This window comes from Muntiacus reevesi, chromosome 21, assembly GCF_963930625.1.
Source record: "Muntiacus reevesi chromosome 21, mMunRee1.1, whole genome shotgun sequence".
Lineage (NCBI taxonomy): Eukaryota > Metazoa > Chordata > Mammalia > Artiodactyla > Cervidae > Muntiacus > Muntiacus reevesi.
The window spans coordinates 9,905,170-9,919,738 of NC_089269.1; the positions used below are offsets into that span (position 1 = coordinate 9,905,170).

Below are 14,569 nucleotides of genomic sequence, written 5' to 3' on the forward strand. Positions count from 1 at the left end.
TGAGCTGCAGGAGTTGCTTGTATATTTTTGAGATTAATCCTTTGTTTGTTTATGCAGTTCATTTTTTATCAATTATATTTCAATAAAGAACTTTTTAATGTTAAGGTATATCATTTTTTACTATTTCTTGCTCAAATCAATTCTTAATTAACCAACTATATCATTGTGTTTAAGATGCCATAACAAAATTCCACTGACTGAGTGACTTAAACAGATTCCACTGGTTGAGTGACTTAAATTTGTTTCCTCATATTTCTGGAGGCTAGAAGTCCAAGATCAGGGTGCCAGCAGGATTGGTGTTTGATAAGACCTCTCCTGGCTCGCAGATGGCCGCCTTTTTACTGTGTCTTCAAATGGCCTTTCTGCTGGACATGCCCAAAAGAAAAAAATCTCGAGTCTCTTCCTCTTCTTACAACCACACAACTAATCATTATAACAAACAAATGAATCACTCAAACACATATGCAAATTTTTATTTAGAATTAGAAACTCAAATACAAATTAAGTACAATATAAATTAAACCTTCATTAAATCCACAACCACTTTAAATCATCTACTATTTCTACAATAAAATTAAAGAGAAACCTAAAAATAGTGAAAAGTCAAATTATTTTTAAGCTCATATTGTTAACAGTAAAATGATTACAAAACACTCAAACTTAATCAGAAAATGAACAAAGCCTCTCCGAAGTGACTCCTGTGATCCACTAAAATCAATTAAGAAATTAAATTATAGTATGATTTCTACTCATTCACAAATAAAAAGCACCTCATTTTTAAAAGAAAACTAATTATCTGTTTCTTTCCAGGGCTGTGAGGACTACTGTTTACTTGACTTTTAAATTTAATATGGCACAACAGGTGTGATCAATGAAAACAGTATCACTAAAAATGCTTAGAATGTCCCTTACAGACCATTTTTGTTTTATTTCATAAATCAGGTCATATATTTAAAAGTGATAATATTACAATAAATATGTGGCAAAATAAATAATCAAGTCTTTCACTTTTCACTTGCAAGTGGGAAACTGACCAGACTCATTTTATATTTTCCCTTTTTATTATGTCTTAATTCTCCAGGAAAAAATTTTTTTTATATTTTATATTATTGTTATAAATCCAAGTCAAAGAATTGATGCCAAAAAAACTAACTAAAGGGAGATAGTTATATCTTAAGTCCATGTTGTTTCTGAAAATACTTATTAAAAGTGGAGCTAGACCTATCTTAAGTAGATTAACAGGAAAATACACTACTATGGTGTTTATACATTTAAAATAATCCAAAACAAAAGATAAATATACGCTCAAGAATGGCACCCACATATTCAAGAATAAAGTGTTCTCCATATATACTAACAACTGTGTGGCTAAATATTTTCCTAAAAACATGCATATTATAAAGCCTTTTATAATTGAATTTATAAAACCAAACTATATTATTTATGTATCAGCTGTCATGATTGAAGCTTCCTGCATATCAGGAGAGTTAAACTTTAACATCTGTTGTTCTGAGAAACTGAAGATGAAATATAATCAAACTAGCCTTTCACTAGAAAATTTTATATATCTCAGCGATCTGTTATACTTCTTGCCATCAATGAAACAGACTCCAAGATGTAATTAGTCTTTCCAAATGTTAGTTTCTACTGCATTATAAAAGCCACTTTAATCAAATCACATTTCTTGGAGAAAATTCACTCAGGGTTCTGAACAAATCAGTTGTTTTCTACAAGCAACTCTGCCTTGAGTGGTAGAGCTCGAGCTCTCTTAGAAGTAGTTTTTCACTTTCAAAGAAAATGAAAAATATGTACAGACTTTCTACTGACTTACTAAAAATAAAGAATAATAGAACATGTATAATAAAATCCTGGAATACAGTAACTTTTAAGTTTCCACAGTTTCTTTTCCTATAAACTAGCTATAACCTCAGAAAAGTCATCTAAGTTCTCTGTGCTTTAGTTTTATCTTTAAAACAAAGAGATTAGAATAGACAATCTCTACGGTCCTTAAAATTCTCACATGGTATGATTCTGTGCTTCTGAAGAAATATTTAATTGATACACTGAAGTGGCCATAAATCAAGAGAGTTGAATTAAAATAGCACAGCTGAACTAAACACCTATTAGAAAAACACAAATACTGTGGTAAAGCTCAACTTCCCAAACCACACGAGGCCCGCTCCCTCTTCAGCCAGACCAATGAAAAGTCCACAGAGTTAAACCCAAATAAATTTGGTTAAATAAATTATTCTAAATTACACTGTAAACCTATTAAAATATATTATCTATGCCACAGTTTCCTTGCATCCTAATATACATTATTTTCATGCTATTTACATTCAAGATAATCTGTACAGTCAAGGTTGGGGGCTACTTAATATTCTTGCACTTCAAAACACTAGTAAAGTTAAACAGAATGAAGGGTAGGATATTAGTCATTATCATATTCTGCCAATTTCAAATTAAAAGTATGCTGAATACCATTTATGGGCTACAAAAACAAGGCAAAGGTAAAAAAAGGAAATCTTGCTTGTAAATGCTAATGCTCAAATGAATTCAGTTGTGTTTTGCCATTTCTCAACAAAAAAGAAGAGGGAGGAGACGGTGGCAGAAACCTACCAGGTAATACTGAACCACAGCATTTCAGGAGCTTTTATGAGAAATTAACAAGTAACTAATGCATCATGAAGCAGCACTTTGGTACTAGTGCAGTGCAAGTTGGCTTTCCCTTGTCTAGCTACGGGCAGCAAATGAGGCACTTAACTATAAAATAGAAAAATAGGGGAGATTTAAGAAGAAATTCAAAATCATTCACGAAAGATAATCAGCATTATTCACAAAGTTAAAAATTCTGTTTTTATTTAACACACATCAATGTTACACATGCTTCACTAGGGAAAATCTTTTGAATGTAAGACTGCTGCTTGTTTATAAGAGACAGAAAATCTTTCCTTTGCAAGAGATTCTGGATTTCTGAGAATGAAATCCAAGTCTTCTCAACCTGAGTGCTACATATTTAAAAACCGAGGAAAGTACATCTTACCCACAGTGAAGAAATGTTTCTAACTCTCAACATAGTATAACGTGTGATCCCTGACTTTATTCTTGGAAGGATCAGCTTTTATTTTATGTAACTTCAAAGAAGGGGACCTAGTGACTGTAACTGAATAATGAATACATATTTAGCACCTAAATTTAGAGAGCACTTAATTATTGCCATAGTTTTAAATCATTGCACACACAGACTGGGGGGAGGTCAGATATGTGTGTTCAATGATATCAGAACATTCTCAAAGATTAGAATCTCAAGCTTCCAAAAATTATCCTTGATTTGCAATGCATTTATTAACATTCAAACACAATATTATCATTTCTTCCTGGTGTTACAGATATATACTCTTTTTAATGAATAAACAAATAAATGAGGTTTCTTTTTTCTTTACCACCATTGTCTTCCAAATGTGGCACTTTTTCAGATTTAGATGGAAAATAGTCTTTACAAAAAACATCATTCCTATTCTACCACTGGTATTATTTTAAATGTTCTTTTCTATGAGGTCAAGAGTGAAGTAAATGACCATGGGCCTCTGCTGAAATATATAAGCAAATATAAAGTAGGAACAAAGAAAGTGTACATTAATTTCTGGCAATATATTGGCACATAAATGCTTATCTGGGCATGTGCTTAGTCACTCACTCGCGTCTGACTCTGTGACCCCAAGGACTGTGGCCTGCCAGGCTCCTCTGTCCATGGGGATTCTCCAGGCAAGAATACTGGAGTGGGTTGCCATGCCCTCCTCCAGGGGGTCATCCGGACCCAGGGATTGAACCCAGGTCTCCCACATTGCAGGTGAATTCTTTACCAACTGAGCCACCAGGGAATGCTTATCTATGGGGTGAAAAAATCACTAAATGAAAAGATAATAAATGTTTGCTGGGCTATTATCCCAAGTGAATGGAGCCTATACCTAACAGAAATATTCTTGTGTTGCCCTTAAAACAAGCTTCATTTTAATTCTGGACAGAAAACTTTGCTTCATATGTTAAAATTGATACATAACATTAAAGTTTTCCATGAAACAATTTAATTATCCCCACTGAAAAATCCTACCATCTTACCTTTTGTTCCAATTGGCTTACAAGAAGTCTTTCGTGGATTCACAGGGAGGAAAATGGCTTAAAAACACATGTTCTTTCTCCAAAGAGGCTGGCAAATTTCAACAGTTCACAATCCTCGTATTTGTCATTTATATTTACTGTAGCAAATTGCATTCCTCACTACATAATTAACTTTCTCACATACAGAAGAATTAAAATTCTCTTATTGGTATCTTTAAGGTAATATTTCTATCTCCTTTAAGGTATTCTAGTTTATTTCTGAAAGGAAATGAATACATCAAAACATAGGAACACTGTTGATGCAATTTAGTTGTTAATAAAGTGCATGTGGCTTTCAATATAAATATTGTTTGATACATTATAGCTAAATAAAAAGTTAACAAAATAAAAACAAAGATTTAGCTCAGTACCTAGGTTGGGGGGGGGGGAATAGTAACAAAATTGGGAGAAATATTCTTCTTCTCCCCCCCCCCCAAAAAAGCCAACTGAAAATATTCTTTAATTAAATAGACTTCTGCTTTTCAAGCGACCAGACATGCTACACAATAACACCAACATGCAACACCTGGAATGCAGAATCACATTCTGGCTGCTGCCCCTGTACGTCCGCATTCAATTCACAGTTCTCTGGTGTCTGGCTGACTTCACATTGCAAAGCAGGAGATATGCCACGAGCGACATCTGCAGAAGCGCTGTCAGATGAGACGTCCAGCTTTTCAGGGGAACGAGGTAGGTGAAGCTTACTATCCCGCGTCCCTTCATCAAGGTGGCCCCCCTCGTCGGCATCATCTAGCTGCTGAACTGAAGTGAGATACTGTTCAAGCAGGCTGTTATCCTGCTCGTTGGAGCCTTCCTTACCCCACTCACCATGTTCTTCACTAACGTCCCCTCCGTCTGACTCTCTGCCATACTTGACAGTGTCAATGGAATTCCCCATTATGGAGCTTTCACTACCTTCTGTGGAACTTTTTTCAAAATCCAAAGAATCCTGTAAACAGTGAACTTGTTCAGTTAAGGAGGAATGAAAACCAGAGTCTGGAAATTCTGGTAAGGATTTCTCTTGAGGAGCTTCATCAGGAGCAATGAACCAATCAGAACTTTGATCAGAAGACGGCTCCTGACTTTGGGTGAATAAAGGAGGTTTAGATGGCACCAGAGTACTTGATATTGGGGGAACATCAATATGGCAGGAACTTAGATGCTGGTCCACAGTCTGTTGCCAAGCTTGTAGAGACCTTACCTGCAAACCAAAGGATACAGTTTCACTACAAAATATAAATCACGCCTACTTTACAACTCTCCTCTGAGGTTTTTTCCCCCTACACTCAGGAAGTTGGTAAATGGCAGATGGCAAAACTGGAGTTAGAAATGTCCTGACTCCCCTGATCCTCTCCACAGCCCCCCTAGCTTAGACCTGCTTGGCAAAAGTGCTTCACGTTGTTGGAAAGCAGGAAAGCGGGGATGGGCCAAAGCAATTCACTTGCTCCTGCTACAGAGATAATCAGAAGCACAATCACACACATACAGCTAAGAGGTCAGTAAGGTTCTCAATACACTGAAGTCTATTTAACAAGATAACAACAGAACCTATTAATATGGCAGATTCTCGAAAATGGAAGTCTCATGCTAGATACCCATTTCGGATATGAGTTTTTAAAAACGAACAACGTAGGATTTCCCCTGGTGGTACAGTGGATGAGAATCCCCGGCCCATGCAGGCAACACAGGTTCAATCCTCGGTCTGGGAAGATTCTACACCCCGCAGAGGCCGTGTGCCACAACTGAAACTGGGGTGCCTAGAGCCTGTGCTCTGTGACAAGAGAAGCCACGTCGATGAGAAGCCTGGGCACCGCCATGAAGAGCAGCCCCCATTTCCTGTAACTACAGAAAGCCCTCTTGCAGCAATGAAGCCCCAGCACCACCAAAAATTATTTATTTTTTCAAAAGAGAGGGAAAGAAAACCTAACAAGGAAGTATACACAACTCTAAAATACCTAACAATTCCTGGTGTTCTTGATAATACGACCTTTACCTCTTTTTCTTTTTCTTTTTGGCCGCGCCACACAGCTTATGGGATCTTAGTTCCCTGACTAGGGATCAAACACATGCGGCCCTGCAGTGGAAGGGTGCAGTTCTAACCACTTGGCTGCCAGGGGATTCCCGGACCTTTACATTTTTAAAGCATACTTAGAACCTCAGAATTTTACTGTAACATCTGCAACAAGAAAGCAATATAGAGAATTTTTTAGTTTCCCTTAGACTGTCCTGCATGGTAATCCTTGATAGTAGTTTGATATGTATCTTCCCAGACCTCTTACTATGTATTTTCAAAAATAACAGTATAGGTAAAATCCTATTATAACAAATTCTTTTCTAAAAATACTTCCAAGGAATAATCATCGAGAACGATACAATAGTAGCAAAACCGATGTCTGAACTGTCCCCATAGCATGCTATTTCAGGATTCAAACTCTCTACCTGGAAGTCATGTGGACTTTTTAGGACATGCATGTTGCAGCCATCACACACTGTTTCAATCATCTTTCATTCAAATAGTCTTAAAAGATAAAACAAGACAGCTACTTGAAACTTAAATTGGGCCTTTTATATCTATTGGACAGTTGTCCAATATCCTTCAATTTAGCACTTTCTGTCAGTGTTATAGTTCTTTATCTTTCTGGTCAAAATTATGAAAATATTTTTGTTCAGATTAAATAAAATGTAACAAAATTCACTCTCCTAGTTCAGCGTTAGTGGCAGTGAACACAAACCACATCCTTAACCTTGAGGAAGGGTGCTACCTTACCTGTAACTATTCTATGATTATCTCAGTAAATCTAGACTTCTTCTTCATTTACACAGTAGGTGAGTCAGCAGGAAGGGGCTTACCTGGTTCCAAAGGAATCTGACAGCCTCTTCTTGAACAAATTTTTGAATCCGTTCTTCATCTCTTTCTTTTCTTAATCTACAATAATTCAAAGTCCATTACTGACACAAGAAAGGGGGCTTTGAATTGTACTTCTTATTATGACAAATAAACATATACAGTGTAAACAGATTAATAATCTAATAAGTGCTTTCCACTTTTAGAATATCTAAGTGAAACTTTACTTTTAAACTATGACTCAACATAGAAGCCACATGAGATGTGACTGAAATTCAGATTATACTGATTCTACAAAGTATTGCCAGCCAGTACTGAAAAATAAAATATTAAATGGCTCTTTTTTTATCTGGCCTCAATTTCGCAGCCAAACACACAGAAGGAGCAAGGGCAGCAGAAAGGATCAGGGTCACAGCTTCAAAGAGAAGAGAACTGGTCTCCTCTTTGACGAGACCAGCAGGACCAATCCCATCAAATTTCACACCCCTGTCTGCTCCAGGCCCTGACACACTCCTTGCTATCACCGACAGACCTTCCTGTGCATAACTTCCCCTCATTCATTAAAGTTTCACTGTGGGCCCACTGTCCCCCCCATACTTAAAACTTACCACAAACCTAGGGTTCCCTTAGCTGTCCAGTATCTCTCAAAGTCACCCCATTTTGTTCTGAACCTCTGACCTACTTTCTCCAGCCCCTCAAGCCTTCTTACTGCACCATGTGGGACTCCTGAATTATAATCAGCAAACCCCTGTATATACACTCAGCTTCTTCTCTGAACTTCTCCTTGACCAAATCAGACGCACTTCCAAGGGCACTGTAGCCCTCTCAAGTGGCAGCTATTTTTTTCACTTATACATCAGGGTCAGAACATCAAAACAAATGATTCTTAACCTTCCTCCTCCAAGAACTCCAGCCATCCTGCTAAATTTCCCCAAACTATCTTTTTTTTTTTTTTTTCATTTATTTTTATTAGTTGGAGGCTATTCACTTTACACAAACTCTTTTCCAAGTACTGAGCTCCCCCCACTATCGGCCTCCATTCACTGAAGCCTCAGCACTAGTATTCTTCTCTGCCCTGTTCCCCTGGTCATTTCTGGCGCCCTTGACATTCACACGGATGCTCTATTTAACAATCATCTTCAGTCCCGCTCTGGTAGGGGTGGCGGTGTAGTTGCTAAGTCATGTCAGTCCCACTCTAGACTCAAGTATTTTGACTACACCATTTAAAAACACGATTTCAAGCACCAACACAAACCTCTCAGTTCACTTGTTCTTGCCACAATCTGCAACAACGTGGACGTCCAATCCTCATCTATGACCACCATTCAAACGACGTCTTTCTCCTGTCTTTCCTTTTACCTCATTCAAATTCCAAGATCTATCACTATCATCATCTCCCTTCAAACTGTCTTCAGCTCCCTTGATCTTCCCTCTCTCCCCTACCATGTTCACCTGGGGAAAAAACCCACTCCTGGCTGAACTGGGTCCAAAGTCAGAATAGAACAGCTGAGAGTTGCTAATAAAAATCACACAGTTTGACTTATTGCTTTACACTTTTAAGGTTTTCCTCATACTATCCAGCAATTCTCCATTCCCTGTGTAAGTTCACTTTTAAGATAAATACTCCATACTTCACACCTCTCTCCTTCAACCCCTCACATCCTCACCCCCTCATTTCCAAGTACTGACCGCGTCTTGTATATTACTGAGAAAAGAGGCGCGCCCATCAGACAGGACTTCGGCGTCCCCCACCGTCAATACCTCCCACCTTACCTGCTCCTGCCTCAGGCCACCCCCTCCGCTTGTGCACGGAACCTCTTCTCTCATCTTCTCAGGAAACTTCCGTCCTGCGCTTCTTTCATTGCCCTGCACCATCAGTTCTTCCTTCCTTACTGAATCATTTGCACCAACACATAAACCTCCTCTGTGTCTCCCATCTTTAAAAAATAATCTTCGTAACTCCAGATTCTCCTCTGGCAACCACCTGCTCCCTTCTCCTCCTCACGGCAGCCCTCGTCCAAAGCGGGTCGTGCTCACTGTTCACCTCTCTTTCATTATTCAGTCCTTTCCAAACTGACTGCATCCCACTAACCCGCTGAAGCTGCTCTTAGCAAGCTCACAGGGCAGGAAAGGGTTAAGTGAGCAGGACAGAAATGTGCAAACATCCTACAGACAGGATTGGCCTTGACCAGCTTCTGAGATGAGATAACCTCTAAACCTCTGGAATAGCCTGCCTGATTAGAGCACCTTTGCACCTCTGAGACTGTTGGTTTATGCCAGCCATGTGCTTTATGGGGAATACCAGCTTGGTTCACCTGAGACCCTGGGCTACAATGGCATCAGTTTGACCTTGGGCGGGGGCTGAGGTCTGAGGAGTCGAGGTCAGTCATATGGACCAACTCAGGTGACTGGCCGCCAATAAAAACCCCAGATGCCAAGGCTGGAGTGAGTTCCCTGGTTGGTGATACTTCGTATGTGTTTTCACTCACTGCTGCTTCGAGAACGGAGCCCACCTGTGAAACGGCACTGGGAGGAGACAGCCAGGAGCTTCTACTTGGTCTCCCCAATTTTGCCCTGTGTGTCTCCTTCCTTTGCTGACTGCCATCTATTTCCTTTCCCTCCAATCAACCATAATGCCCAGGAACATAAAGAAGAGCTTTTTGAGTCAAGAGTCCTTTTTGCAAATCAAACCTGGGGACAGGGCTGGGGAGCCTCCACACAGTCACCGCCGGCTGCTGAATCCAGCATAACAGCCCTCGGTCCTCTTCCAGCACCCCCCTCTCCTGAAGCAGGGCCCCGCTGGAGCTGGGCACTCGCCCATTCTCCTCCCACCCCGGCCGTCCCTCTTCAGGCTCTTTGACTCTTCCTCCTCTCCCACTTGTGACATCAGTCAGTACTGACAGGTGCAGTGCTGATGCTCAGAATAAATCTACGAAATCCTCATTTCCCTGGGGACAGTCATGACAACATGTAAGCCACAGAATGAACACATAACTTCCACCATAGCCCCCAAATTTTAACCCCTTCTAAGTTCCTACTATTTTCCTTAATTCTTATGTCATCCACTGGGTTCTATGGAGACGTCCTCATCTTCTCATTTTCATACTCATTCAGTTTTTCTACATTTTCTGTATGGTTTGTGTTTAGCTACATAGACGTCCAGAAGGCATGGATCTCAGCAACACTCTCCGCTACGCTGCATCCATGTCCAGTTCCGCACTAGACAGCAGGCACATGCTGCGCGCTTGCTCTCAAGCTGCTTTCAGTACCGAGAGAGACAAACCCAGAGCGGCAGCAGGCTGTGGGAAGCGGCCCAGCCACAGCAGCCGTGGTTCAGTGTCTGATCACCGCTAGGAGTCTGACGCCCCCAGGCCAACGGAACAGCGCCTTCCCAGTAAAAGCCTTAAAACAGACTTCTCACCCACCTCCTTATTTCCCCGGTTAGGCAGACAATGTGCTCCTGCATCCTGCGAAGGCGGATTTCATAGCGCACGTCTCTAGCTTGTGGGTTGTAGTTCCTGGCATAGAAGCCCCGCCAACAGGCCTGAAGCTTGGTGGCTGCTTCATTCAGTTTCTGGAGGGCAACTTTATCCTGTCCCAAAGGAGCAGATTTCTGGGTTAACACCCTGCAGGGAAGTTTCTCTGAAGCTGTTTGAGACCTGGCTTCCTCACTGTCTGCCTGCATATGAAAGACACTGTGTCCAACTGACTCAGAAAAAGACGTAAGACTGTGGGTGGGATCCTTCAAGCCGGCGCTGGTGACCGCTGGCTCAGGACACAGCAACAGTCCATCTTTCTCATTTACCTCTGTACCAACTGCACCTTTTGTCATCTGAACAGAATTCTCATCTGCAGCCCCCAACGCCTTTTCCTCTTCCTTGTTTGATAAGCCCTGGTTTTCCAGCACTTTCACAGATTCATCTGCAGCAGCAGCATCTTCTAGGCTCAGGTTAATGCCTTGCAGCCTCAGCTCCACTGTAGGGGATACTGGAGAGAGTCCTGATGCAACTGGCATAAAAGTAGACTCAGAAGAGAGGAGACTGCAGTTTAACTTGTCCTCATCGGTCTGGATGTCTTCCAGGTGCAGGTCATTTCGAGAATATCTCGCAGTGTGTACAGAGGTTGGAAAGTTATTCTTAACAGCATGGGATTGGTCATCATGACTGCTTGTCCCAACCCAAGAATTGACTTGGATGACGGGTTCTAAAACAATCAACAGAGTATCATTGGAAACATTAAGTATTTAATGAGGGATTTTTTTTTTTCAGTTGTATCCCTTTAATGAAATCTAATCCCTGAAATATAGTAAAAGGCAGTGAAATCCTTTCAGTAATTTCTTCCAAAATGCCTTAAAATATCAAACCAAATGTTTTTAAGAAACTTAATTCTTGCAATAATCATAAAAATAATCAAAGTACCACATCAAGTCAAAAGGTGGCAGTCCTCTGAATGTTTTCAAAAATTAAGACATTTAATAGTTATACATGTCTGTGTATACTGTTGTTGTTTAGCCACTAAGTCGTGTTTGACTCTTTGCGACATGACCCCATGGACTGTATAGCCTGCCAGGCTCCTCTGTCCATGAAATTTTCCAGGCAAGAACACTGGAGTGGATTGCCATTTCCTTCTCCAGGGGATCTTCCCGACCCAGGGGTTGAACCCACATCTCCTGCATTGGCAGGCGGGTTCTTTATCACTGAGCCGAAAGGGAAGCTGCCATTTGTGTCATATACATTTATATGTAAAATAAAAGATCCAAATGTTCACTTGAGCTAACAAATAAAACATTCTGAAAATATGTACTGTTTCCTGTTTTATGATACCAAATAGGTCAAACAAAAAGGGACCGGAGGTCAGTTAACTTCTTACCGCTTTCTGGGACTACCTGGCTGTCTGGAATGGGGCTGGAATGCTCTGGCACAAGGGATGCCCTTGATTCAACAGGAGACGCCTCTTCATTGTGGCTCTGGTTCATTAACTGCCTCTGGTGAAATCTAAAATCAGAATACCTCATGTGATTTAACACAAATCAAAAAGGAAAGCTTCTCTGCTTCCTTCAACAGTTCGACAGGTAAAACAATGTCAAGAAGGGAGAAGTTTACAAGGTTTTCAAAGTACATACCTTTAATGACCTTGAAATTACAAAGTCTCATGGGTAGAAAGTACTAAGCAATTTATTTTTAAATCACATAGTCAGACACCATCATAAGCATACACACACACACACACACAAACCTTCAAAGACAGGATCTCTGATGAAAGAAGCAACTACTAAAAATGCTTCTAGCTATATAACATTAATGTTTTTTTTTTAAGGTTTTTCTAAGAGTTTTAGTTATTATCTATTTTTGGCTGCACTGGGGCTTCGTTGCTGCGCACGGGCTTCCTCTGGTTGTGGTGAGTGGGGGCCACCCTCTGCCCTGGGGCGCAGGCTGCTCGCTGCACACGGCCTCTCCTGCTGCAGAGCTCGGGCTCAGCATCGGTGGGGCAGAGGCTGAGCACTCCACCGCATGTGCCATCTCCCGGGCCCAGGAATCAAACCTGTGTCTCCTGCATTGCCGGGCGGACACTTAACCACCGGACCACCAGTGAAGTCTCTACAACGCGAGTGTTTTAAAGCCCATGTGAAACACCCACGTTAAAAGAACAAGTGAAGTTATTTTAAATCCCAGGCTGCCAGGCTGCTAGGCTCTCCCCCACTCAGGAAATGACTAGCAAGCAATGCAGCTGCTGGGGAGGAAGCCAGACGGCACTGCATGGTTTGGCTCCTCCGCAGGACCGCTGCGGTGACCAGGGCCCCGGGATCCAGAAACGCGGCTGCAGCACTCACTCCAATCCTACTAACTCTGCTGGAAGGTCTCATCAGCCGCTACGGATAAATGTGCTTACCTCTGCTTGCTCAGAATCTTCTCTAGCTTGGCATCCTCAGCAGTTTGAAGGCCCAGTGTAGCAGTGAGAGGACAGACTGTAGCCAGATACTGGACAAGCTGGATGTGCTGGCCAGGCCGATACGCTCGCCCCTTGCCTTGACTATACAGCCATTCAGCTTTTAAACTGGAATTGGGGGACAGAAAGAAGAAGGGCTGGCACTGGGGTAGACTAGACACATTTTCAAGCAATAATGATCTAACTTCTTAATTTGCCTTTCCAGCATCACTAGATGTTTTTCATGAATAACATTCAAGTCAAAAAGAAAAATTATCCTCTGCTTCACTCTCCTTACTCCTGTAATGTTTTAAACGTTCTTTCTTGCTTAGGGGCACTTCCAATGATTTGAACTAAATGGTTCCAAATATTTTTAAATTACATTCAAAGAAGCAATAACTATTTCCTCCACTCACTGTCAAACTGAAGTACCTAAATACATAAATTGTGTTTAAATCCATTAGTTCATAATGATAGTTTTTTTTAAAGCCAACTGGTCACAGTTGAAGGATGCTAGTGAGCTACCATCTCATTATTTTTAAAAACTGATAAAGGGGGAGAATTAAATATTACTAATTCCATCTTTCCTATACAAACTATATCAATGAGTAACCAAATACTTACTTCACAGAAGTATTCCAGTTTATTTAAAAATGAATGATAGAATTAAAATTTCACTCTCAATTTTGCAACTCTCAATGAATTAATGGATTTAGGCATTGATCGTTAATAGATACTTATAACATAAGAGACAACCAGATACCATGTGCCTCGCAACAGGACCCAAAAAGTTGTCCTCGACCCCACAAAAATCTGATCAAACCTCCACCTCCAACTACCGATTTACAGAAAACACAAAAGGGGAGAGAGTATGTCAAAGCACGTGGGGACGCAGCAAATGGCAAAATAAGCACAGTAGGAAACTCTGCAGGACAAATAACCTGATTTCTTCAATAACCAAAAAGAGAAAAGAAAGCAAAGCAAAGAGACAGGGGGCCCACAGGGAGATCTGAAACAATCGTCTCGGACCTCTAGCCAAGCTGACCTTTCAAATGACTCCAGCCCTGACTGTGATCACACCACAAGACCCCAAGGGAGAACGACCAAAGCAGCACAGCCAACCCATGCAGCATGCAATAAACAGTAAACTTTTAAGATACTGAAAAAGAGAGCAAGAAAGAAATATTTTAAATACATCAAGCAATTACAATGTATGGCCTTATTTGGAACCAGTTTCCAAAATTCTATTTAAAAACTGCATTTATGAGGACTAACTGTAAGCACTTAATATTTGGTGTTATTAAGGAATTATTGTTAAATTTTTTGAGATGTGATAACACTACTGTAGTTATTTCTTTGCAGACTGACATTGCCCAAATGTCCCACATAGCTCCCAAATTGGAGTGATTGTGAGTAAGGCTGGAGTGATTATGTTTGGAGTGATTACGAATAAGGCTGCTATGAACATGCTTACGCATTTTTTTCAGCATACATAAGCTCCTATTTCTCTAGGGTATATAGCAGAGTCAAACTGTTGAGTTATAGGGTATTTATACATTTAAATTCAGTAAATACTGTTAGTTTATCAAAGTGGCTGCATGATTTATACTTCTAGAACAGTTAATGAGAGTGCCAATTGGT

At 40.6% G+C, this 14,569-nt stretch overlaps 1 protein-coding gene across 4 annotated transcripts in view; it reads right to left on the reverse strand.

Annotated features, from left to right (window-relative positions):
• Positions 1-452: 452 nt before the first annotated feature.
• The window catches only part of CEP97 (centrosomal protein 97), a 33,524-nt gene continuing 19,407 nt past the window's right edge, over positions 453-14,569 (reverse strand). For all 4 annotated transcript variants that reach the window (XM_065913620.1, XM_065913616.1, XM_065913619.1 and 1 more), the window contains exons 7-11: positions 12,893-13,057; positions 11,873-11,997; positions 10,429-11,206; positions 7,009-7,084; positions 453-5,359 (exon numbers count right to left, since the gene is read on the reverse strand). In XM_065913620.1, the coding sequence (XP_065769692.1) occupies positions 4,658-5,359; positions 7,009-7,084; positions 10,429-11,206; positions 11,873-11,997; positions 12,893-13,057 (1,846 nt within the window). In that variant the 3' untranslated portion in view covers positions 453-4,657. The remainder of the gene's footprint in view (positions 5,360-7,008; positions 7,085-10,428; positions 11,207-11,872; positions 11,998-12,892; positions 13,058-14,569) is intronic.